Source organism: Podarcis liolepis (genome assembly GCF_965112155.1).
Source record: "Podarcis liolepis genome assembly, chromosome: 1".
Taxonomy (NCBI): Eukaryota; Metazoa; Chordata; class Lepidosauria; order Squamata; family Lacertidae; genus Podarcis; species Podarcis liolepis.
In genome coordinates this window covers 88,930,224-88,958,078 of record NC_139554.1, presented here as the reverse complement: position 1 = coordinate 88,958,078, position 27,855 = coordinate 88,930,224, and the positions used below count along the sequence as shown (strand labels likewise).

Here is a 27,855-nt window from a genome sequence, read left to right as displayed (position 1 = left end):
CCAGGTGTCTACCAGACTACTGTGAACATGGAGGAGAATGCTCCCAATCCTGGACAACATTCCATTGTGATTGTGGTGAAACTGGCTACACAGGAACAACCTGTCATAATTGTAAGTGGATCACATTGTAAATGACTGTAGCGTAAAAGCACAGAGGGGAATTTATCATTTAGCAAAAATGCAAAGTGTTTCTGTTACACAGGTTCAAGAAATGGAAAGTTGGGAAGTTAATTCACACCCCAGTCCTATATTAGAAAAGAATTAATCACGAAATTCAATGAGACCTACTTGTAAGTAGGTATAAAAAGCTGGGGCCCAGGCACTGAGCATAGACATCTATGCCCACAGTAATTTCAAATCTTTGTTGAAAGAGGATCACAGACCTTGATCCTTCACCAAGCCTGAAGTCCAGAAGCAGGTTAAACATGTTCCTGGCATACACTTGGATAATGCCTGGATGGGGTGAGTAGAGATAATATTGAAAGAGTCTTGCAAGGGGTGCTCAGGGAGAGGAGAGCAAGCAAAGAAGAAACCAAAAGAAAATTAAAACCTGATCTTTGAACGATTGGTAGGGAATCCGAAAGTGTGTAAAGGGGAATTGAAAAAAATGACCAATGAGAAGGCATCAGAACAAAAAGGGATTGAGTAAAGTCGGGAAAACTTCTAGTGATTGGTAGATTTGAGCAGGTATTCAAACAAAGATATACTGTAGGTAGTTAAACTGGAAGGATGATGGCAGTCAATCTAGAAGGTTGACCTAGGAGAATGGCCTTCCTGAATGGATTTGCCTTTTGAGAACAAGTTATGTCACTTGAGGTTTTTAGCTTATCCTGGAAGTGTCATTTTTCGTTGTTGTTGTTGTGTCTTGCAGTTCTGAACTGGTTGAGGGATCCTATCTCTGGAGACCTGTAGCATAGTGTTGTTTTGTTTATAAATCAATTTTCTCATTATCTCACTTGCCCCTTCTTGGGCAAGGTTCTTGAGCAGGTGGCCGCAAACCAGATTCTCAGGCACTTTGGAAGGAAACTGATTTTCTAGATCCATTTCAGTCGGGGTCCCTCTGGAGTGGCTGTCCAAGTTGGGGATGGGTGGTTGTTTCCATGGGGTGCTGATTGGGGAGTGCTCCAACCATAACAAAAATAACCATTTTTGCAAGCTAGCTTCCTGAGGAGGAAATAACTTATTGGATCCTCATGACCTCCCTAGTCAGAAGGCCAAGCATAGAGAAATTAATTACAAGGTTGGTGATATTATAAAACCAAAGCAGGGCGAGGAGTGTCATTTCCTATGTACATCCACTTCAGCCAAACCCATCTTTGGCTGAATTCTGAGGACAAAATGGAGGCCACGATCAAAAGCCACATAACATGAGCAGCTGGGGAAAGAAGGCTACAGGCACGGCCTTATTTCCTCACTGTCTAAATGATTACAGGGAGAAGCAGAAGGTGTTGCATAAAATTAGTGGGCTGCAGGCAATGGCTTTGAGATGGAATCAAATCTCCTTCGTACCTGCTTCATTTCCTGCTGAAAGAGACCAAATTAACCTGATAATCACAGCAGCCCATCTGACTATTCTTTCCATGGCCTGCAGTATACAGTAGTGTGAAACGCGGCTAACAAATGCAATAATTATCAACAACATACATTCCAGCTAACTGGCATATATGGAGAACATTCCTGTTTGGCCACATAGCTGGTATCTAGCTAATCTCACGTTGCTACAAAGGAAGGGTGGGATAGGAATCAGCATGGTGTGTATCCACATGTCCCATCCCTGAGTAGCCTGCCTCCCCGCCCCTCCACCCCAGAGGCTCTAACTGCAATTCATTTGCCCATTGTACTCTGCTAGACGGAGGCACTTTTTCATTTTCTTCTCTTTTGCGGTGGTGTTCCTTTATTGCATTCAGTACAGGTGAACCCGGAGAGCTTGGATGATAGGGTTCTTTTTGGCAGATTTCAGCATGAACAATAGCTGAAGGTATTTGTTTCACAGAAATAGATGAAAATGTACTTACCCAACAGAACATTTGTACTAAATTGACATATTTCTAGGCATGGATGTTTGAATTTTTAAAAATACTCATTTCCCACTTTACATGCTGCATGAACCATGTAATGATTCTGAAAAGTATTTTTGTTCTGGGTTTTGAAAGCAATCTGTGGTGAGCTGCGCTTGAACGAGACCTGGGTTGCAGTGTTTCAGACTTGAACTTTCACATAGCAATGCAATTTTGTTTTATTAGAAACAGAGGCATGTTTCAGAGTAGCACTTTTGAAATGAAGATCACGGCAATTCAATTTTCGCCAACTCCAAAATATGCTTTCATTTTATGAAACTGGAGAATCAGTAGCACTACAAAGACATATGGTAACTGATGCTCTGAATAGTCTCTCAGAAGCCTAAACTGCCGCGTTGGCTCTTATTGTCCTCATGGAGTCTGAAGCATTTTTGGTTTTTTTTTCTATTTTGTTAATGGTTGCTAGTTCCATTTTCTCAGGAGCTAAAGTTTGGTGAAGCACCTGGAGAGGGACAAAGTAAAATGCACATGCGGAATGGCCTAATTTAACGTCAAGTCTATTTTTCTGCATTTTTTCCTTGCCATTTGTTTTTTTCAAGATCTGTTTGTCAAGTGTGCAGCTTGATCTACAGTTCAACATCCTGATCTGTACACTGATCCAAGACTGGTGAAATGAATATGTGCTCTCCAAAACGTGGACCAAACTGGAATCCTCACCATTATTAACTGCATAATAATGCATATAATATGCAATAAATGTTGTTATTTGTAATGGAACCAATAAAGCCAATAGCTCAAGTCTCATCAAGATCAAGGAGTGAAATGAGATTTAGAAGGGAGGGGGGATACTGTGCAGATAAGTCTGACATTATGATTTTCAGAAAATTCAATCCCTAACACTGGCTGATTATAGAAATGTTTTCTTCTGCATTATATTCAACATTGTGAAATCTTCCACTTTCCCCCCATAGATCACAGGAGTCTTCAGAGCCTCAGGGTTCTCTTGCTATTAGAAACCACCTTGTAAGCTCTCCACTTGGATGAATTCGGAGCTTTTCTTATTCTCAGAGCCCTCCTGAGATCTGTTTATTTAAACAGTCTTGCTTCCCCATTAATCCTCTATTCCTTCATAGAATCATAGAATCGTAGAGTTGGAAGGGACCCTGAGGGTAATCTAGCATAACCCCCTGCAATGCAGGAAACTCAGCTAAAAACATCAATGACAGAGGACCATCCAAACTCTGCTTTAAAATCTCCAAAGAAGGAGAGCCCACAACAACCCGAGAGAGTCCATTCTACTGTTGAACAGATCTTCAATTATCCCTTCCCCTCCATGATTTGTCACTGGGTTGGCTAGCTCTGGAATCACCTTTTCCTTCCTCCCATGGCATGTCCTAAGTCAGAGTGGCAAGTCTTGTCTATAGCCTAGCTTTTTGCCCTTTTCTTTTTAGGCTTTTCCTTCTCCATCCTATCTCCATCTTGCTTCCTGAAACACAAATTCTTGTTTTTCCTTTCTTCCACTGTCACTACTGACATTCATCTCTCCACTCTGGAGTTCATCCTGCCATCCATAGATTATATATTCCCTTGGTGATGTAACAGAAATAACTTCTCCCTTATGTTCTGAAAGATGTCAGCATGTCCAAACATCATGCTATGAGATATTTAACAAAAATTATTACAGTCCCTGATATTTGAATCAGTACATGCTAATCTTATACATACAAAAAAGGTCTCTTAACAAGTTTCCTTTGCTGCCAGAGGGATGTTCCCTACCAAAAGAAAAAGAAAAGGAAATGTCAGACAATTTCCAATATAACATATGCAGAATATTAACACAGCTCCATAAATGGAAATTTCATCCCACAGGAAATGCCAACATTTCAACATTCATTTTGGCTCTACGTTGAAATGAAATACTCAGATGTACCAATATTCAGGTAGACTGAACGTTCTGCTTTGGTAAGTGTCATTTGATAGATGAATACTTTCCCCCACCCAGCCACCATGAAAACCTGGCTTATTTTCTCTCACTAAAATGACATTTCTAACTGGAATAAATTTGATTGGGATATCTTGATTGTTTCCATGAAACAGGAACCACATTGACCCAAAGAAAGGTGTATGTGTGTTAACTACATGCTATAATTTACATTCCTTATATTTTTAATGTCCTGATGGTTAAAATTAAAGCATTTCTCAAGGAGTAGCCAATACCTATTTTATTTAAGAACAATGTGTGCTTACTAAGTAGCCATTACATTGTTTAGCGACATAGTGTCAGCAAGTGCCTCTCTTGCTATCATGTCTTGATAATGTCTCATCTTAATGGGGTATGTGACTGCTGTGAGAAGATACATCCAACAGTAGGCAGACCATAATTCCCTAATGGAACAAACAGTTTTAGTGGCTGCCATGTATAGACTATTAGATATGCCTTTTAGTCACTTGTGAAGTACCAAGTTAAGAAGGGATGGTATGGTTACATGCCACACCCAATCACCGCCACAGTGGTAGAAAGATTCCAGGGGGTTCCAGGCACTCACGTAGGGTTTGTCAGAAATTAGGCACAGCAGAGACCGCATTGTCTTTATGAAATATAGATTATTTACACATATTTAAACCTGCATCTAGATGGAGAGGGTTCAGGGAATTCATACAGGAGAGTCATTTGCTGTCCTCCAAAGAGCAACCAGCTCAGACCCACAAGCAGATGAATCAGCCATGCTGCCTCTGCCTCGTGGTGAAGGTGTCTTCTTTTTCAGTGCCGCATGGCATTCTGCCCACTTCCTCCTTCTTCCCAGCACCACTTGCAGAAACAACCCTCCCCTTTCACTTTCTGCATTGGCCACTGTCACCCAGGTGACCTTTGTTTTCCAAGCCTATTGCAAAGCACCCACATTTCCCCCCGCAGCCCACATCATGGCCCACTGTAACCTTGGCAACTCTCGTTTGTGCAATATTTGAGGGGTGAAAATATCAACTCTGAGGAGATGGAGTAGGGAAGGGTTTTAGCCTCAACATCAACTCTAGGTGACTTCACTCCCACAGATGGCCAAATGTACAGGGAGGCCATCTTCCAAACATCTCCACAACATGATAAGTTTGTGTTCTGTTAGCATAATCTTCAGAGACCAAGGACTCCAGCCTGGAAGTCATAACAGAGCCACAGTTCCCCTGGTGTCATTGGAGGCAATAGTTAATAGATCTTCCTTCTGTGGCATTGGATCTAGCCACCCATACTCAGCTGCTGCTTTATTTATGCTTCAGTAAGTTATCTGTGGCTGAAGCAACATTTGAGTCTGCTGTGCTTGTATGTGACTCTCCAACCTGAGCTCCAGTTGGAGCTATCCTAGATCTGGACTCTTGCTACCACTCAAGATTTCTGTGCGACCATCATTTGGAACAGAACAAATTAGGACTCTTAATTCCATAATGGATTTTGAAATAATTCCCATTTGAGACACTTGACCATTAAGTAATTTTGATGCCATCTAAATCCAATATGTTTATCACTACTACTAATTACTTGCCAAGTTTCTCACTGTGACTGTGCATTTCTCTGTGTTTTTGCTTCTCATGTTTCAAACAAGGGATACACTAGAGATGTACTTTTGGCTCTGCAAGGGGCCACATGATATATGCTGTGTAACCCTATTCATTTCTATTCAGTATATCCCATTGAACATATGTATAGGATTTCAGCCTTTAAGAACCCCCTCACCCAAAGTAAGCTTTCCCCCTCTTTTCCTGATTCTTCTTTTTGTATTGTTCTATTACTTTTGCTCTTGAATAATTTTTGAATTTCTCACACTGACAAGTGCTGCTGAGCCAGCTGTGCTTGGCTAGTTTTGTTTCCCATCACCCTTTATTCCCAATCAATAAAGCATATGTGGATTTTTTGAAACCCAGCTTGAAACATGAAGCCTTGCTTCTACCTGTGTGAATAATACTCCAAATGGCTGCCATCTCACTGGAAGGGGAAATGTCAAAATGAAGTAAACACATTCGATGCCTTGAAAAGAAGACAAGAAAAATGAATTACCTGGGTTTCCCTTCTCTCTCCCTCTCCCCTTTTCTCTCATATGTATGTGTGTGTGTGCACACACTCATGTGGGCACACACACATATGCACAGCCATTAACTCATCTGAATCTGTTCAATGACACCCTAGGTAATTATTAAAACATATCCTGGGTGTCAGCGCCTTAGCTTTGGGTGTGGGTGGGGGGCACTGAGCAGCGTGGGGCTTGCGTCTGCCAGCCACCTCCCCCTGAACAGCTCAACAGCTATGGGGGAGGCAGCGTGTGGACTCCTTGCAGGCTCTGCACTGCTCAAAAAAGCAACACAGGCCTGCAGAGCCCCAGAGTGGAATGGGGCTCAGGCACTGGGATTCTGGCACACCCTGACCTATCCCGCTCCACAAGCCCCTTGCCCCACCCCCTGTACATGGCACGTACACTCCACCCAGGCACCCAAGCGGCTAGCTATGCCGCTGCTGGGTGTTTCAAATATGTGCCATGTGCTAGCAGGATCTGTGCACTGTTAAAAGCTGAAATGACTATGACATCGATACTGAAAACTTTTATCACAAAATTTGATTGGACTAGAAAAAAAATGGTTGCAAAAAGGGGCCAGAAGTTGTATCAAAGTCTGAAATCTGAAATTCAGGTTTTGAATTTGTGGATTTGTTTTTCAAATGTCAAAAAATCATCACACACACACACACCAATCACAAAAGCGTCCCCTAAAAATAAGATTTGTATATGAGCTCTTTCTCTTTCAGTGCTTATTGTTCCTTCTTTATTAGGTTTTATTACACCAGAGGGAAGGGGATTCAACTCTTTGCCCCAAACTTGACTTTCTCTGCAGCTTTCTTGTGATAAGGAAGAGACAAAAAATGGAAATGGAACTCTAGGATATGATCCCCTTCCCTTATCCACCAGGGCCCAAGATGGCATTCTAAACACCCATTAAAGCTTTTGCACCAATAATGTTTTTAGGTGCCATAAGACTCTTCCCTGTGTTTTCTTCATCACACTAAAAGAACTGGCCTTCTGGAAAGATAATAATGTAATCAAAACAACCCTTCATGTACAGTCAACTTTAGGCTCTAAATTTCTGGATTATTATTTTTTTAAAAAGCTATATTTGCACACAAGAAAAACTGTAGTATTCTTTTCTTTTGGTACCATATCAGTAAATATGTATTTTTAACAAGAGGAAAATGAGCCATCTGTCATCCCAGAACACCACAGCAGGGACTTTATTAGTCTGTCAACAGTGGGGCCTGTCAAATTCAGTTCTTCAATAGCACAGATTTCATTTCTTTTTGGCATTTAACATGACAATTGTATTAGGAGGGTGAGCATGACAGTCACTTCTGTTAAGTTCACCGCCTGTCTCTTAACAGTTCTGCTATGAGAGCAACAAGAAGGGAGGGAGAAACCTTCCTTCCACTCCTTATTCCTTTATTTGTTGTTACTGAAAATGGCATTTCATCCAGCACCCATTATTACAAAGATGCCTGATTATGCCTGTCAGAGTAGGCAGATAAACATTGTCAGTGACATTCAGCCACAGGGGAAGGAATCTATCTGGATGTAAGGAACCCCGGGCAGAGAAATAAGGGGACATGGGCATGAAGGGCTTTGAAATAATGGGGAATTTCTGCACTGGATTCACAAGCTAGCATGAATGTCATGTAAGGGCTTAATGAAAGGTATTACATAAGCTGAAGAGTGAAGTAAATGATGGAAGTGAGAAGGCTGGGCATGTTTGTCAGTGGAAGGCCATAGAGGAGACAGTTGCAGTAGTCAAGCAGGAGATGACCAAAGTGTTAGAGTTTTCTCAGCAACAGCAGCAGCAAGGTGCAGATGAAGATTTCTAGCTTTGTAATCTTGTTGTGTAGGAAGAAGTAGCATGTGGGACCAAATATAAGGAGAAGCTGAGAGGGACGAGCCAAACACCTGGCCAGTGCTTTGAGCCTAACCTAGAAGGTGGGTCACGATGTCATTCAGGGAAATTGAGAGCATATGAGGAGAGGCGTGCTCAGGGGGGAAATGTGAAAATGTCACAAACTGTGAGTTTGCCAGTCCCATTCAGCCCTCAGAATACTGTCACTGGTTTATGGTGAAAATGACATTTGAAATGAGCTATCGCTGTTGGGTAGGCATCACTACCGAGCTAATGGTGTTGACAAATTGTCAACCTCTGCTGAGTATTTCTTTCTTTTTCCACACCTTATTGCAATGCTGTCACAGATGTCTGTCTTATTTTTTTTCCTTCATCCCTTCCCTAGCACTGATTGGCTTACATGATTGCAACCCAGTATCTTATTAATGGGTTATGCCCAATAGAATATATCAGTTTAAATAAATAGCTTTATATTACTCATGTTTATTATTTTCACTGCATTTACTCTGAATATGACATAGTTGGATATACCCTGTTGCATTGCTTAACCATCAGTGATGGAATGGAGGTTAGTTCTGGAGGCCGCATCTGGGGCAAAATTCAGTGACTAGCCTGTTTGTGGAGGCAGAATTACTCCCAGCATATAATATCCTGATTCCAGTATTTGCACTGGCTGTCATTCTGCTCCTGGACTCCAAGTCCAAGGTATTGGTACTAACTTATATGTCCCCATACAACTTTGGACCAAGTTACTTAAGCCTTATCCCTTAAACACCCAATAGATCACTGTGTTTTGTGGAAGGGTTTCTCCTGCAAGATTGAAAAAGATCAGAAGCCCCTGTTCTGTGGAATAGTGTTTCTATTGAGATATGAAGGTGCCCACTATCTTCACTTTCCAGAAACAATTGAAGACATTTTTCTTCAATCAGGCTTTCCCAGCTGGATAAAGGGGTCTTTGCCACAAGATTCTGTTGTTAGCGTTTGAGTTTTGTTTTCAATGCATTTTTTGTGTGTGCTTAAAAAAATAAATATGTGCAAATCAGCACAAAATGGTGGTTTAGAAGGTGATTAATAGATCAATAATCATAATCAATATAGTGAAGAAGAGCCAAATTTCAAATTTTAACAACCAGATGCTATCTACACCACTGGAAAAAATAAGTTGTAGCTCAGACAAAAAAAGAAAAAAGAAGAAAAAAGAGAGAGAAGAAGATTAAGAGGAAGTTTAGACATTCACAAAGAAAACTGGGTACTGTTCACACATTGTGTTACTACCGCAGGGGTAAAGTCCTGAATCTCTTGTTTTGTATAACAGGCTTTGATTGGGTGTTGCTTTTAGCATGGCAGCCACCCACATACTGATGTGTGGGAGGGACCACATGTTATTCCTGAATGGCTCTGAAAAAACATCCTAAACCACACATTCTCATTGCCTCTGGCTATCATAGCTTCATGATACTGTATTTCTGGTGCCAGAAAACTAATCAAAGAAATCAAAGAGAAGGAAGTGAAATATGGGCCCACAATATTATATTTTGAGAGTGTGAATATTAAAAAAAAACACCAACATGAAAAGGGAATCAGTTCCTTCATTTCATCTCTGTTTTTATCTCTTTGAAAACAATTATGTTTCTCTGTGAGAGTGTTATGCCATTTTAAGCCCAGTGTGTACGTTACACTCTGCTTTGGTTTTCAGGATGTGGATTTCCCCGCCGTTGGTTTGTGTGATAACCTCCAAAGGACTCTTCTGTTGGCAATAATGCTTCATTATACCATCTGCCTGCATTCCTAATGAGTGACTTCACATCTTTCATTCATATTTCAAAGAAATCATATGATTTTGCTCCAGCAAGAAAAAATTATTAATAGGCCAGTGATGTAGAGCAGGTTCTAGAAACATCCATAACCCACAGCCAACTCAGTATATACATTTCTGTTTAATTATTTTTTTCTGCCTTGTATCTGTCAATGCATGATACAAGAGGTATATTTAGCAAGGCCCCTAAGTGGCAACATAAGGTGCCCTTTAGTGAAAACATTCACAGATTCAATAAGTGAACTGTATGAGAATTGCCAATTTTACACACTTCCCACCACTCTCTCTCTGATGTACATCCCCTCTGTGTGTGGGAAAGAGCCATAGATCATTGCCAGAGTACATGCTGTGCATGGAAAAGGTCCTATGATGAATCTTCAGCATCTCTCAGTAGAGGTAGGAAAGAGACATGTCTAAAGACCTGGAGTGCTGCAGCCAGTTGGTATTAAACTTGCTACACCAAGACAGAAGGACTAATTGATCTGGCAGCTTCATATGTCCTAACCACAAGTGCCATGAAATGTGAATCTCCCCCATCTCTGCTATTCTTAAATAGAAGGAAGGAGCATTCATGCATGCAAAATGCAGACCTTCCAAGTGTCCCTATTTTCCAGGGACAGTCCCAGATTTACAGAAGCCTTCCAGGTTTCTGATTTAATCCCAGAATGTCCCACATTTCCTTAGGATGTCCTTGTTTTCCTCCGAGAAATTTTGTAGGGTATGGAGTTATGCAACCCCCAAGCCAATGAGATAAGTAACTATACTAGCTTTGGAAGACATCTGAAGGCAGCCCTGTATAGTTTTATTACATTTTTATATATGTTGGAAGCCATCTAGACTGACTGTGGCAAACCAGACAGATAGGTGGGGTATAAATTAAAAAATTGTTGTTGTTGCTGTTGTTGATAATTTCCATCAGAGAAATGTTGGAAGGTATGAAAATGCTACTACCAGATTAGTTCTTTCTTTTGCCATGTGAAGCTTCATTAGAGCAAGTGGTGAGACAGAACTAAATGTTGCTATTTTCCTTGAGCCTCAAGTTCCTCCGAACATACAACTCTTCCTATCTCATTGATGACTCGTTTTATGTCTCCCTCCAATCCCCAAACCGCCACATCTAGCAGTGTAAACAATTCTCCACTGTGTGCTAATTTCCAAATTTGTTTTTAGCATTTCTTGCCTTTCCTCTTGAGAACTCAAGGCTGCTAACCACAACAATAAAGCCATGTATTAACAATTAAACACATTATTTAAAATGTAGCACCAATGCAGAAGGAAATAAAAATACGACTGCAAAAAAAAGATGTTAAAACCCAGAATTACAAATGAAAATGGTTTCCTAAAGACGTAGTCTCGAACCAACTTCTGAAAGGACATGAATGAAGCAGTAAGCTGGTCTTTCCTTCAAAGGGAGGTCCAAAACATAGGCACAAACCACAAGGAAGGTCTGCTCCATGTTGCCAAATATGCACTTTTCTGGGGAATTTGGGACATCTAGGAGGGACTCCCTAGATAAGCAGGCTCATACCTTAAAGTCAGTGATGCTTAATTCTGAAGAAATCAGTGGTAGCCACAGGAAAAAAACTGACTTGGGACACAGCAGGATGACCCTAACTAAAGGTCATCCTTTGATTCAAAAACATACATGAAGAAAATCGAACCCTGATGCTTACAGTTAATATGCTGACTGTAAATGATTTTGTCCCAACTACTGTGTCAAGCAAAATTGTTCTCTTTGCTGAACCAGTTCCATAAGATCAGGTAACATTCTTTAACCATTTAGCAGTGTTATTTAGATTTGATAATCTATTTGAAAAGACCTGTTTACTTCAGTTACACAGAAAGAAAGCTGCTAGGGAAAGTTGCATAGTATACCTCAAGGGGTTTATGTTTCGCCAGACATGCTACCCCAGTAAAATCCTGGGGATTAGTGTGTAAACATATCTTATCATTTTTTCCCAGTCAAAATTACTACACAAATGAAAGCCGCTGCCACCACAATATTATGAAGCAGCTAATCTATTAACTGCATGATTTTGATAGCTAGGGGAATCACTGCATTTTTGGAGCCAGGAGCAAAATAAATGGGAATCTTACGAGGTCCCCCTAGCCTCTCATAATCTGTGCTAGCATGCAACTTCTACACAAAGTTCTAGTATGACTGTTGGATGTGAAATGTGGAAAATTGCAGAGAAGAAATTTGACATTGAAACATCCAATAATGACCCCCAGTGCAAATGTTATATGTTGTAATTAGCACCAATAAGCTTTTATTCTTTTTATTACAAAAGGGCAAGCATCTGTGTTTGCTTTCATTCTTACAAGATGTTTCCAAAATATTTTCATCTCCTATGGAAGGAAAACATCTTGATCAATTCGCTATGTGTGGCAGTGTGTGCATTTTAGCACTTAGCTAGGGGGAAATATAGTAAGCATGCTATTATGGCTAATGAACTCAAATTAATATAGTATGGTAACAACTGATTTCATCTTAGTTATGTGGAATCAAGGGACATATGTATATAATATATGTAGGCAGAGTTGGAATTTTGGATTGGTGAAAGGAGACAATGCACAGAATCCATGGATCAGAAAAAGGAAATACATCAATATTCCAGTATATAGCAGTTTACAGTCCATCACTTTTAGCTTTTACTCAAGGACTTTATCCCTTAAACCATTATTTACAATGTAATCTAATTAATGTCTACTCAGGAGTAAGTCCAGAATTTCCCAGACATATCTGGGATTTGCTCATCAGAAATAGCGTCCGGGTGGAATTTCTGAAGATTGGCAAAAATGTTTGAGGGGAAAATTCCTGGAAGTGTTGAGTTTTTGGTGATTTAATTTTGGAGAGAGATCTTGCAAAAAAAGCTCAACGACTTCACATTTTGAAATATGGCAACCCAAATTGAATTAAATTGGTATAGGATTGAAGCCTTAGTTGACTCCTACTTGTTTCCTAACAGTTTCTCCTCATCCCTCTCCCTTTTCAAATTCTAGCACCATCTTCAGGATTATTATATGTGAGAAAAATTGACTGCTCTTGAATGATAGCATCTTGCTTAATGAAAGAAAACAACACAGCCAGTTTCTCTGTGAGGGCTGCATTCCTACTGAAGATCTCCAGCAAACAGAGCCCAATTAAAGACTGTTGAGTTTGCTTCCACTTAAACAGGACAATCTGTGGGTAGTTTAAAATGGCACAGAAATGCTTGGTGGTTGCTTATAATCTCACTGTGCGACAGCCACTTCTGTGTATGAAGACAGATTTGTATACTGAATGGGCATGTAGCTGCCATACCCTTGCTAGCTAATTCACAGTGAATCTGAGTACCGTCAGGTCAGCTTTACTCCTTAGGCTTCCACTACAGATAACCAGCTCCCTGCATAGTTGCAGCCGCCATGCAGTGAGATAGGCAGTTGCTGCACAGCACTAAATTGTCCCAAACTACCTGAGCTATTATTTTGATGTGTATACTGCAAATATCTATTTCTCTTCCTTTCAGCTATTTATGAGAAGTCATGTGAAGCCTATCGGCAGCAAGGGAAAACATCTGGTTTCTTCCACATCGATTCTGATGCAAGTGGTCCACTTCCACCACTTTTAGTCTACTGCAATATAACTGGTAAGAACATCACATCATCTCATCTGCATTTAGCACTGGTCATAATCTTTTCGTTATAAAATATGTGGCCTAAAATTTCTTGCATATTTGATTGTTGTTGGTGTAAATGAGCTGGAAGAGGGAAACAGAGGGAAATCTTTGAATCAACAGAGTCTGAAGGAGCTTCAAGTGTGTGTGTGTGTGTGTGTGTGTGTGTGTGTGTGTGTGTAAGAGTTGTCATAAGCAAAGTGCAGTTTTAGGTCTTTTCTCTTCTGAAACGAGCTTCAGATGTTGTCTGGATTTGTTGCGCCAAACTTTGCACACAGAATTGTGAGCACAACTTACTCAGTCTTACTTGTCTTAAAGGTGTGGTAAAAGCTTTGTTTATAGTTTCACTTGTAAGGAAAATATGTGGTAAGAGATTATCATACCTTCTTTCCCTTGTTTTCTTTCTAGTCTCTTTTTCCCCCTCCCTGCTTCCTATGTTTCTTTTTCTTTACCCCTAGATTCAAGGTGCAGTTTAGGGAGAGAGAAAATTGAGACACACAATAAAAACTTTAACCCAATTTTTTTAAGCAGAGGTTAGGGTCACTAGACTTATTTCTTAACCCATGCATACATGCACAACAGCTGGAAGGGATTCTCCTAGGGTAAAGTAGAGCCCTGTTCTCCCTCCCTTTCCCAGCAAATTGTGCACATGGTGCATTTCAGCCCATTATGTGGAGGTGCAGAGTGCTCACATCTCATATTGCTGTCCATTCTTCCCTGTGCTCAGTCAAAGAATGCAAGCCTGCATTCTTGATGGAGCAGAGGGAAAGGGCAGGACAGGATATGGGAAGCACACATGACCATTCATATCTTGTAATGGCCTGGTGCTTGAGGACCAAGGGATTGCGGTGAGGTGGAGAATACAGATCTCTGTTATCTTCTCTGAAGGCCCCTTCACAGATGGAGTGGGCTGGAATGAGCCATTCACTTGTATCCCAAAAATGTGTAATAGACAATTGAATAGACAGCAAACACATCCAGTTGCAGCAAGGCAAACAATAATGTTGGTAAGCATTAATACATGAAGCGACCCTTGGGTCAGCCTAATATGATATGGATTGTTCCCTCTTTGTTTAGAACTTCAGGGATGCTACTGATTTTTGGCTTAGTACTATATCTATAGCCCTTCACTCCATGTCTTGCACTAGCTTGTTAACTGCTACTATATACTGAAGAATGTTTAAAATGAACCTTCCACGCACCCCAAGGGGACTATGTTTTAACCTCAGTGTCTGAACTATTTGGTTACAATACCCAAAGTCATTCTGCTGCTATGTTTCTCCCAGTGTTGCAGTTTTGTCATACTCGCAGACCCCAGGCCAAAAAATCAATAGCACTTAGAAGTTGGTATGACAAGATCAATGCTTAATTTTAACTTGGCCAGGTATTTATCCATTATTGAAAGCCTTGTTGTTGTTGTTGTCTTTGAGAAAGTTGAGAGCGGGAGCAATGCGGATCCTTTTTTCTTTTGCGACTGCCAGTGATCAAAAAATCTGTTTGGAGAGTACCACCATAAAGAGAATAAGAACTGACTTATGAGGTCTCTTACTTTCACAGCTTGGTGTGAGCTTTCTATTTAGTGGACTGTAGTGCCAATGGTGGTCCTCTTTTCCTTATTTTCCAAGGAAGGCAGAAATAATCCACATAAAATAGTTGTGTGTGAAACATCAAAGCTGGTCTATAAAATGAATGGGCCTTGTGAATGCTGTACACAGGTGTGTCCCAGGTGGAATCATGTGTGATCAGAGCAGTGCTTAAATTCCCACTGGGTATGAATCCAGTAAAGATTACTGTATCTGGTAAGGCTAAATTTACCATTTAGGGACACAAGAAGAGCACATATTCCATCTCCAGCAGCCTTCACCCTTCTGTTGCCTTTCAGAAGTCTTGGGTGATAATTCCCATTGGCCTCGGCCGTCACAGCTGTGCCATCTGGAGCTGATGGAATTTGCCATCCTAAACAGCTGGAGGGCACTCTATTGGTGAAGGCTGATAGACAAAGGGGGAGGTCTCCAGACCTTTTTTTATATAAACCACATATCCCAGAATTTACTTGGATTTCATTTACCCAAGTGGCCCATTTTAAGGGGCTATCTGTTTAAAGGAGAATGAATGAAGTGGAATGAACACCAGTGAACGAAAAGGGCGAAAGGAAGAGGCTGAGATGCGATCTTAGTTTACGCAGTACTTGGCTGCTGTTGAGAAAGATGCAATGTGAGTCAGCAATATGTTTCATCAAGGAGTGGATTCTGGCAAATAATAGGGACTCTGTTGTCATTCAGCTTGTTCTTTCTATGACATTTCTTTGTCCTACCTGGCAATTTGAGCAGCAGACTTATTCAGCAAAAGAAGTTAACATCAGCACATAATGAATAGTAGACGTATTTGGGCAATTTTGCACCACAGTGTTTTGGGACCAAATAGGGGTGTGGAAACACTCTCTCCAACACCAACCCTCAAAAGCTCCCGATCCTGGTACAGAAGTTCAGTGCATTAAGGAATCCTCCTCTGCCAGCCTCTGTATATAAGACAGTACATCCTTTCATGTTCTTACTGACCAATGGAACATGTAGGCCGTGTGCTGGAAATAAACGAACCAACAGAATGTAACTCTCTATCTGGAGAGTTTCCTACTTGAGGTACTGGTTTGAGAGACATAGTGGACAGCATGGAGGGGCACTGTGCTCACCTGACCCTTGCCTCACTGCTGCTGTTTACTGAGTGATGCAGGGATGGAAGGAGTGTGGAGGCTGATATAATACACTGGCAGAAGCACTGGTTTCCATCATGCTGACCTCGCTTGCTCATCACCCCTGTCCCTGTACCTCCCAGAAGGCAGCAGTGATACAACCAACTAGAGGTCATGTGAGTGGCACTGCCCACTACGGTTTGGGAGAAATATATTATAGAAATGACTATTTTTTATTACCCTTCCTCCAGAGACATTCACATCAGGAGTAGTAATAGGTTGCTAGACTTGAACATCATTGGCCATTGGCCATGCATATTTGAATGCTGCCTATCCACAGTTCAAACCATACTAAGGGAGGCTCACAACATGGATATATATATATATATCAATGCATATGCACAAATAAACAATAAATAAAAATATGCAAACAAACTGAACAATTTCCGCATAAATCATAACAAAATCTAAAATAAATATACAAAAACAATGGCAGCAACAACACCTTTCCCAATAATACACCCCCAGCCCAAGAGTCTGTTCCAGCTTTTGTAGCTGGAGTCAGTCAGATCTCCGTCCTCCTAGACCAGGTGGGAAAAGGCTTGCAACAATGGCATACATAGTTCTCAACAAACTTGTGAGATAAGAAGTCATGCTGAGAGACAATGAGTAGACCAAGGTTGCCCAGTGAGCTACAGGACTGAATGAGGATTTGAACCCAGGTTTTCCTGCTTCTAGTATAACATCTGTCTTACGTAACCACCCCTAAGCTACACGGGGAAAGTGAGTAATTTCAGAAAACTGAAGCTGACATGATGAGATTCTGGTCTTTCCCCCCATCTCTCTGCACTCCCATACTTTCTCCACCGTACCTTGATTTTGTGGCTGGCAGCTCATTATCACATCAGAGTGTTTGCTGTATCCCCAGTCACAAACCTCTTTAAGGAGAAGACCTGGGCAGCATTGCTAGGCAGCATGGAACAAATGCGCTGCATCAGCTCACAGAGTACTTTTTCCTCTTGCTCCTGTAGTACTTACCATATGTTTGGCTTGTTTGCAATTTAATCAGTCTGAATAATCTTGTTCAGTGACAAACATCCTAAATCACAGGAAAATGATTTTGTTTCCAGGAGCAAATCATTCTCCATAGGGATATTTCAAACTAGACAAATAAAAAATGAGAACTAGATGGGAACTTCTGCGGTTGGGTGGGACAAAATTCTCTTATTTTTTGCCTGGTTTAATTTATATGCTGTCAGAGTCAATGCAGGCTATTCAGAACATCATGGAACCGTGGAAAGATTTAAGGTATCTTCCTGTTTTAGAGAATATGTAAGCATTCATATATATAGATATTATTTGGTGTGTTCTTCTATTTCTTTTTCCTCCTCTCATACCTACAGTTTTGGGAGGTTATATCCTCATGAATTTGGTTTTTCTGGGCATAGATTGTCCTGCCAAGAGCAAAGTGGATTCCCTGCTTTACCAATTTTGTCAGCGTAGCATTTGAGCTTTTTCACCCTTCTAGACTCAATCTTCCTTCTAGCACCCCCAGCCACTGGGTCCAGTCTGCAATGTGTGCAAAAAGTATTGAATACAGCCATGTGTATGCAACCTACAGCTCTCTGAAAAATTCTGTAAACTGGAGTATTCATTTAACTTGGGCATGGGAAATTAGAATAGAACAAGACATCCTGAACTAACACACATGGAAAACATAATAGAACCAAGTAGCAGTTCATCCCAAAGATGGGGGAAAATGAGAGAGCAGTCACTTCCACAAATCCAGTGGGAATAAATTATAATCCTTTTCTTGAGGGTATTAAATGCGCCCATGTATCTTGCCTGGGCTGTTCTTCCATGAGATGTGCCCCTCCCTTTCAGCTTTTTCATGCCACCCAAATGGGGGCCTGCCCTACATTTTAGAGTCTATGTTCTAGAAATATTGTCACATGTAAAAGAAGCAATCACTTGGCTGCCCAGAGATAAATTACTTTGACTTACACTTTCAAAGTGATTATATTCTAAGAGGTGGGACATTCATTCTCTAGTCAGCCTTGAGTTTCTTATATAATCTAATTTATCATAGAATTTCAGAGTCAGAACTAACCCCAAGGGTTGACTAGTCCAATCCCCTGCAATTCAGGAATTTGCCCCATCATCCTTGTTCCGGCAGGCCAGGAAACACTGGCCCTGTGCAAAGAGGCTCCACAGCTATTGTGCCCAACAGTCAGAGTCGGAGCTACAGATTTTTTGGCCTGGGTGAAGCCTCCAGAGGGGTGCCATTGAGGTTTGCACCCTGTGTGTGTATGTGTGTACACAAATGTGGGGGGCAGGGGTGCCAAACTGGGTCTTTGACCTGGGTGAAATAAAGCCTAGTTTCGCCCCTGGCAGGAGCAGTTTTGTAAGGCATTCACAATTTCTTCTAGCCCCTGGTAAGGTTGATTCCGGTAGAAGTTTTGGAAAGCATTGTAGGGGATGGGAATTATGTGACCCACACAATGCAGCACCAACTACAGCTCTCATCAGTCCCAGCCAGCATAGCCATTGATCAGGAAGTCTATAGGTTCCCCATCCCTTATGTAGATTATTTGCAGGCTTAATTTTGGAACTATGCAACCTATGTCATCTCTAATCTTTGAGATTGTCCTGAACCCAAGACCAGTAGAAACTTGGGCATTTCAGTTCAAAGCGTTGTAAATTTAAACAGGAAAAACAGGTAGAGAAAAACAGGACTCGCCATCGCCGTCTGGTGGCACAATGTTGTATCACATCTATGTAAATCACTTTTTCTTTACCAGTCTAGCTGAATCTTTGCAAGCTACTCACCAAGATCAATTTGGCGATAATCAGTGTCTTAAGCTCATGAGAAAGAATATTTTTTGGTGTGTTTTTGTTGTTGTTATTGCTATATCTTGCCATCTAAATAAAACTGTTCAGACTATCTTTTTTTAACCTGCTTTATGCTTGAAGAAACACCTTCTGCTCACAGAACTAAATACAGATTCAAGAATCCAGGCCGGATTCTTAGACCTCTCTGAGTTTTCTGGAAACTTTTGCTTGTTTTTAGGCGACACCCTGGTACTGGCAGCTTGATAGTATTTATTATTTGCTCCCCGATTGTGTCTCTCTGCAGTCTTGGGCTATGCAAATTTATTCATGAGAGCAGTTCTCATGTTTTTAAAAAGACAGCATTTGAGCACACACCATATGTGCCTAGAATGCAGAAAGCAGCTAGCTCCTTGCAAATGCTGGTTATCCTATCCCACGCTGAGCACAGAATGGAGGGGGAAGAGAAGCCTCATCAGCTTGAAGAGCGAAGGAAAAATTAGGAAAGGCACAAAAAAGAGAGGAACTGTCATGTCCCGTCCCCTGGCAACACATGATGCAGCAACATGATGCCAGATTTCTTAGGACTACAACTCCTATCATTTCTAACTATTGTCCATTCTGCCTGCTGCTTATGAGAGCTGGTGTCCAGCTGCATCTGAAGAGCATCACCAAAGCATTCAACATTTCTCAGATGAAAAAAGGGATAGTCTATTCAAAATCAAGAAGCTTCTCCAGTGTTTGCTCTCCTCTCACACATTTGCACATATACATCTGTCACCATGAACCAATTAAAATTTGAGTCCCTGCCAGGAAAGAAGGCAGGAAATTATCACAATAATAACAATAACAATAATGTGAGAATGGTCAGGAATATATCAAAAAGTAAATCCTATTGAACTCAGTGGGACTTACTTCTGAGTAAAAATGTTTAGGATTGCAGTGTAAGGCTGCACAGTCTATACCCAATTACCTGGGAGCAAACTATTGAAAACAGTGGGGCTTACTTCTGAGCAGACAGTGTAAGGCACAATTAACAATAAAGGAATAAACAATCCATGTGTTTCCTAAAAAATAAGATAAAAATGGTTGGCTGCTGAAGCATTGCAATTAAAGAATTTAAAGCGAATTGGTTGCATTTTTCTTCAGAATTATAGAAAGGGCCTTGTATGTCAGCTTCACCATTTCTTTCGTTTGGTGCAGTTGTTTTGTTTTCTGGGTAAACAGGACTCCGTTTTTTGCACCTACACACACACAGACACAGCAAAGGCTCCTCTTTCCGAAAAGGACAGGATGTGGAGGGTCTGATCTCTCCACCACTTTTAATTGTCCTCCAAGACATGGAGGGGAGGAAACAGGAAAACTGGAAGATTCTGGAATCAAATCAGAAACTGGAATGGCTTCTATAATTACAGGACTATCCCTGGAAACGTGGGAAATTTGGAGGGTACACACCACTTTGGCTAACCTTTACATAATGTAAGAAATAGGCTTTTGCATATGAGTTATATATAAAAAAGTATATTTCAAGTTCTCCTTTTTTCCATCCTTATGTTCAGTTTATGTTTCTATATCAGTTTGTATTTTTTTTTTAAGTCCTAATGAAAAATAATCAGCATTTTAGTGGACATTTTCCCTAATCTATGCATTTTACATGCAGTTCTGCCGAATGTATACATTTTTTGCAAGTTTCCCCTAATGTTCACTTCTATATGTTTATCTTCACTATTATATGCATTTTCAGGCACCCTTTCTCCTATATCTTTTGGTTGCAGAACTGAATTGAAAAATTTGAAGAAGACTGAATTTCAAAGTTTAGCTATTTTAGGTTCAAGTGCTCTTTCTGGATTTGCACATTATGTAAGTTCAAATCCAGAAAGAGCACAATGCGGGTGCCACTGTGGTCTAAACCACTGAGCCTAGGGTTTGCCGATCGGAAGGTCGGCAGTTCGAATCCCCGCGACGGGGTGAGCTCCCGTTGCTCGGTCCCTGCTCCTGCCCACCTAGCAGTTCGAAAGCACGTCAAAGTGCAAGTAGATAAATAGGTACCACTCCGGTGGGAAGGTAAAAGGCATTTCTGTGCACTGCTCTGGTTTCACCAGAAGCGGCTTAGTCATGCTGGCCACATGACCCGGAAAAACGGTCTGCGGACAAACATCGGCTCCCTCAGCCAGTAAAGCGAGATGAGCGCCACATCCCCAGAGTCATTCACGACTGGACTTAACTGTCAGGGGTCCTTTACTTTACCTTTAAGTTCAAAACATGAATGAAACTGAATTTCTTCCCCATCCCTAATTTCTAAAACTATCCCACAGAGGTGTCTGCCCACCACAACTCTTTTATAAATGAAGCCATTAAATGGCTGCTAAGTTATAAGGCTGCAGAATTAGCTTGGAAGTGAAGCATTGTCACTTATGCATTGCAAAACAATTTAACAAGCTCTTAGGATATTTGGCTTTTGCTGCCTTAAATTAACTTTTTTCCAGGTTAATGTAATGCAATGAACATTAGTTGTCCTTCAGCTGCTCTACCTCAGCTTGGTCTGAAACTTATCCAAGAGTGTAACGAAATAATATAGCTGTGTGTGTTGGGAGGGAGATGAAGGGAGAACGTGTGGGAGAACTGTTTCCTCATTCACTCCACACACATACAATTCCAGGGAGACCTAATTAATTAAAGTCAATGGAGAGAGGTGGAAAATAGGACATGGATGTGTTAATGTTATTCTGTGTTGCAATGAGGAAAGCGAGCAAGGCCTGTTTACATAGTCTACGAATCGCAGCCTGTCCGGCTGGGCCCTTTCCACAATTATTTCTGAAGCAGAGGTACAATGCAAGGAAGCATGCAATTCAACTGAGGCAGCACCTGCAGTCCCATAATAGCCAATTAATTCCTTTGCAAAGAAGTACTCTACCACTGCTGAAATCGGGGATTACATCTCCAAGCAGACAGAGGAGGTTGCAGTCCTTTGAGTTGCTACAATGCTACACTTTCACACACCAACCAAATTTCACATGTTAACAGTGACAACAAATGTTCAAAAGCATCTATATTTTTATCATGCAGTTGTGCTCTCTCTCTCTCTGTGTTCACATGCTGCATCATAAAATTCCTTAATGCCTTAAATTATGCAAGGCCCCACAATGTACTCCTCCCCCCTTCTCTGCCCTCACATGGTTCCCCAACCCAGTGCATATTTCATTTTGTTGCTGTGTACTGACTTCCTCACTTCCAGAGCCTTAGCTGTTGTCTTTCCTCCAGAGATGGTAATGCCTTGCATTTGGAGTGCTGTGCTCTCTTGCTTGATGTCGGAATGATCCACCTTCCTCTCTCTGTACACTGTTCCAGGGGTTCTCCCAATCCCACTCCACCCCAAGCCAATTTCAGGAGGCACGAGGGAGGGGGAGAGGGAAAAAAACCCCAATCCACATGCAGAAGCTTTTGGAGCTTCTGCTGATGAGATTCATTGGTTCAATCCCATCCACTGTGCTTTTAGTGAATGCTCCCTGTCTAGTCCAGCCAGTCCAGCACAGGGTTAACTTTTGTTTTGTGAAAGTTGTAGTCAGTTTCTAGTTGAGACAGTCTGTTGGAAGGAAGGCACATTATGATTACAGAACCCTCCTCAGAAAAACCACACCAACAAACCAAAACCACCACCCTCTGATACTCCCACTCCATTTCCTCCTTGTTTCTTTTGGTATATTATTCCATGTCTTTTTCTTTGGACTTCTGTGAAACCAGCCCATTTAAAAAGCACTCTTTCCCTTCCTCCCTTTCTGTCTATCTCCTCCTTTTTTTCACAGCAAGATTCTCTTTATATTTTAGACAATTGTATAAAACATAGGCTGCAGCTCCAAACACATTTTTCGTTAAGTGCACACAGCACATGAGCCCGTGGGGGGGGGGAGCATCTCTTTTGGGAGTGAAAGAGAATGATAATTTGTACCCATCAGCAGATCCATTTCATCCAGAGTTAGCATGTTATCCGTGTGATTTACTGTGGGTTGTTTTGTTTTCCCTTTCTTAAACAAAACTTTTTATGAGCAGTTTTAGTGACACGCAGGGTGGCAAATCTCTGCGGCTTAAAGAGGGAAGGCTCAGCAAGAGTCTTTCAAGTGGCACAGCAAGCTGCAACTCCCACTGCTAAAATGCAGTGTGTTGTCAGAGGCACTTTGGTGGATTAGCAAACTCCTTTTAAAAGTTAGCGTTCATTTGCTTTGCCTCCCCTCCTTCATCCCCTTTCAAAGCACTACAGAACCCAATTATAGAAAAATACTGGCAACCATCAGGCCAGCTTTTTCGTTCTAAACCTGTAATGTGCAACTTGTACTAAATTTGCCACCGCCAAAAAAGACCTAATTGGGTTGGGGGAGGCAGAAGGTTAGAAAGAAGGCTTTCTACATCAGAATTCAGATCTCACGGGGAGTGAGCCTAATGCAGCTGTAATAGTAACAGTAGGAAGCAACCATAACTAGTGAACATTCACAAGGTGCAGATCAAGGAGAGTGGTATCCATGCATCTATGCAGTCAATGGTATGGTAAGTCTTTAAAGGGTGTATAGGATAAAAGTGTCACCGCTGTAAAGTCTTCTATCACTTTTATGATGAGATGATTGAATTGGTGGCTGGCTGCTGCTTGGCCAGAGGCAGCACCAACGGGAGGGAGAAGGAAGGAGAGCTCTTCCCTGTCATGGCTGCCCTGAGAGCTGCCTCACACCAATATTTTCTTGCTGTTTAAAAACAAAAATCTAAGCAGTGGGGTGGGCACCTTAGATAGTTTTATAAAGTGTACCTTAGGTGGTTTTTAAGTGGAGATAGACAAATTCATTGAGGATAATGCTATCAATAACTGCTCGTGGTGATGGTGATATGGAACCTCCAGATAGAGGCAAGGTGGCAATTGCTGGCAAACATGAACAGGAAAAGACTATTGAGTTCATCTCCGGTTCCAGACTTCCATAGCCGTAATGGTTTGCCATTGTGTGAAACAGGATGCTGCTGTAAATAGTCCTTTGATTTGATCTAGCATGGTTCTTCTTATGTTCTTATTTCCTCATTTGCATTGAAAAGCATGGTTTATATAGAGAAAGAGGTGTGGTTTCTGCAATGTCTCCATCCCTTCCTGTTTTCTGTCCTCCTCTCAAGATAAGCATGTGTTGGTTTCATTATTTGATAATGTGCTAGCTATTAAAGCACAGGAGTTTGGTGTGTTTGGATGGTGTTTGTGACTAACCTTTGATCGCCATAATAGTTCAAAGCTCAACTCTGTAGCAAATTTAATTGCTGGCCATCTCTGCACAGTTGTTCTTTTCCTTCTCTTTCCTTAGTTGTAAGGAAAGGCACAATACTTTGTTGCAGCGCCTTTTTTAAAAGTTTCCTTTTACCCTATTCAAGAAGCTAGTAGCTAAAAAGTAGCTAAATCAGTTCTGTTTTATGCTTAAAATAAAAGAAAGGGCTATCGGCTTTACACTGCACTAAAATAGAAGGCCAATTTTGCCTCTCCATCAGGCATGTTTCTTCAAGGTCAGCACTTAATAGCACAGAATCCGCCTTAGTATCTAGTGGTTTTGAGAGTTCTGTCGGTCTGGAGGAGTGCAGTGTTGATGCCCAGACAACAGTCCTATCTTTAGTCCAGTGATATCACTTATCTGGATGGATAAACAACTCATGTGCTTTGCTGACCCATGTTGACTCAGAAAGTGTGAAGACTGGGAATTTTGCAAGTAACGCCAGCAAACCGAATTATAGGGAGGATTGTTGCCAGACCTGCTTCTTAGCCATAATTGGAATACATCAGAATTGCATCTTTCTCGCTTATGGTAGCAGTTGAAACCTACATTGTCCTCAGCACCAGTTTGGTATATGCCTCATTGTTTAAAAGTACCCTTTTTGGAATACACACACACACACACACACACACACACACACAGAGAGACACACTCACACACTCTAGTATCTATAGGGAAATGCACCAGATGCTGTTGACTTTTCCTGTTTTTCTCATCTTTCCTCCATTTTGTTTCACTTAACAGAAGATAAGATCTGGACTGTAGTTCAGCACAACAATACTGAGCTGACTCGAGTCCGCGGGGCAGATCCCGAGAAACCATATGCCATGAGCTTCAACTACAACAGCAGCATGGAGCAGCTGGAGGCAATGATAAATAGTGCCGAATACTGTGAACAGGAGACAGCTTACCACTGCAAAAAGTCACGTCTGCTCAACACTCCAAGTAAGTGTCATAAAGTGAAATGTTTCCTCTTTAGCTACTGGTGCTTGCACAGTTAAGATTTGACAGTGCTACACCAGTAAAAAAGAAAAAGAAAAGAAGAAAATCAAAAGAGAAGTAGAACACAAAGTCAGGTTCCTCTCTGCTTTCTTATGCACACACAGGCTAGTGTATTTCTGTATTTCCATTTGAAAGGAAGCAGAGTACCACCATGTATGGCTATACTACAGAAAGAGATGCAGTACATCTGTGGTAGAAAAATATTTGCAGAGACCATGGCATGATGTATCCTTGTTCGCCACATCTGTGGATGTCAGAGAATTCTGACAAAACTGGAGAAGGAAGCTGCAGTTCATGTTTTCATCTGTGGTCAGGAACAGAAATCAATTTGTTCACATCATTGTCAAATCCAGAAACAATACATAACTAGTTACTTTATTTTAAATCATTTCCACATTTTTTTTAAACATTGAAATGAATGCAAGTTACATAAATTGTTATGGAAGTTAATCAACCTTCATTAAATACCAGGCAGTAAGATGAATAGCATAGTATTTGGCAAAAACTGAACTGCAGCAGAACAGAAACAGCACTGGTGGTAACAAATACAGTTTGGAATTCTTCGTTCCTTTCATTTATTATACCATATTTCTTTGCCACTTTTCAGCCACATGAGTCACAAAGCAGCTTACATACAATAAATAATAGCACAGTAGAACATCACAGTTACAACATAAATGGTAAAATAATTAACAAATCATCAGTAAAACAGACACCTTCTATAAAGCACTATTAACAAAACAACTTAAGAAATAGGCTAAACAGCACAGTCACAAGAAAAGTCATATTATAAAATTCACAAAGCATTACAGCATTCATAATCCACAGAACAATATTAGCAACATTAACAAACTAACAACCAAAAACAAACTAAGCACTGTTGAATTTGCTAACGTATTTTACTTCTCTAGCCGCTTCATGTTGCAATTAGCACAGATGTTATTGCTGTTAACACCAAATGGTGAGTGTGTGTATATATATATATATATATATATATATATATATATATATATATACACACACACATATATATTGACTGTGGGGTTGAGTGTACATCTCCAAAGTTATGATGCAGATTCAGTTCCAAAAATTACACATTAAAATATGTATTTTATGGGAAAGTGCAAACAAAATGAATATTTTAGGTGGTAATGCATTGGAAAACATACAGAGATGTGTTTTTAGGGAAATATTTACAAAATGTGTGCAAAATGCATACAGTTTAAATGCATTTTCATGCATTTTAAAAAATCCCACAAAAGGGAAATGTGCTCTGATTGGGTGTATGTGAAACGGTCACAAAACTCAAATAGGCTGCTCATTCCTAGTTTGCTGATGATCTGAAAACGGTTAGTCTCCTCCAGTAACTCTTGTTTATATGATGAATCAGAGAAGCAAGTGTATTTTGTGAGAACACAACCAACACATTAGGGATGCAGCCAATTCCCCCCATCAAATCCATTTTGTTTATGCCCCCTCCTTGTGTGTTTAATTATGTGTAGCCCAGGTCAGTGGAAGTTAGAAAGATATGGAATATGCACATAAATAAGCCATGTGAACTGTGGGAAATTGCAAGGTATCTGAGACAGCTTGTACTCAGTTGTGTGCAAGAGGCCTTTAAATTAAAGAGAAACCCTGGAGCATTGTGCATGTCCATGATTAGAATGCATTGTTGCATTCAGCGGTTAAGTAAAGAGGGAAAAGTCTGTCTTCAAATCCCTAATATTACAGCATTGTAAAATAGTCTTAGTTGTGTATGGTCTTGTTCCTGGCCAACTTCTGTTAGGTTGCGATGTATTTTCTGAAAAATATTTGAACTTAATTTTTATTTCTGCTTCCATATATAGATTAGCTTCTCTAAGATCGCTCATCACCTGCATTGCAGGGGGTTGGACAAAGTGACCTTTGAGGTCACAATTCTATCATTCTATAAAGTTTCAAAGGAAACCTGTGCTTATGGAATCCATGCCATAAACTGTTTCAGACCTCTTAGGATTGTTTCCAGTTGCCCTCTGTTGTTGACTTTAGAGATCAGCATGCAGTTTGGTGCTTTCCTCAGAAATGAATTGGTTCCTTCAAGTATTCCATTAGATGAGTCAAAAACTTTCAGAGGCCAGAAGAATGCAAGAAGTAGAGATGTGCCAGAAATTTCAAAGAATTCTTTTTTGACCGTTCATTAGCTTGGTTGGGGCAATAAATTTCTCCAAATGTTTTATGAAAAAGTTGCTGCTAAACCTTTTGGGATGGCTAAGGTTCCTTTTCTTTCTCTTGCTTTTTTAACTAACACACACACACACACACACACACACACACACAACCAGTGCTGCCCAGATCTCTAACTTGGGGTCTGCTCAAAGTAGTAGGAGAACCCAGGTCTCCACACCCCTAGGAACTGCTAGATCTGGACATCCCTGCCTTGAGATCTGAGTCATCCATACCAGTTCCCTGGGTTTCTGTCACTCCCAGGGCTATAGGACCAGACGGTGATGGAGAGTCAGGCAGGGTATCTTTGTAACACATGAATTTAAGGGTGAGGCCAATAGCATTGCAGGACCTGAGGGGCAGAGGCTAAGCATTGTTTTTCTTCATGGGAGGCCCATTGAAGGAGGCTACTTGTCTTCAGTGAGCTTTTCTGTCTGTA

General features: G+C 40.9%; 1 protein-coding gene across 3 annotated transcripts in view; it reads left to right on the top strand.

The window, feature by feature from the left end:
• Positions 1 to 27,855, top strand: part of CNTNAP5 (contactin associated protein family member 5) — a 317,753-nt gene that overhangs the window by 183,299 nt on the left and 106,599 nt on the right. For all 3 annotated transcript variants that reach the window (XR_014522322.1, XM_083488630.1, XM_083488631.1), the window contains 3 exons: positions 5 to 111; positions 13,260 to 13,379; positions 24,957 to 25,157. Coding sequence is in view for 2 of the 3 variants with exons in the window: in XM_083488630.1 (XP_083344756.1) it covers positions 5 to 111; positions 13,260 to 13,379; positions 24,957 to 25,157 (428 nt within the window). In the remaining variant the exon portion in view is untranslated. The remainder of the gene's footprint in view (positions 1 to 4; positions 112 to 13,259; positions 13,380 to 24,956; positions 25,158 to 27,855) is intronic.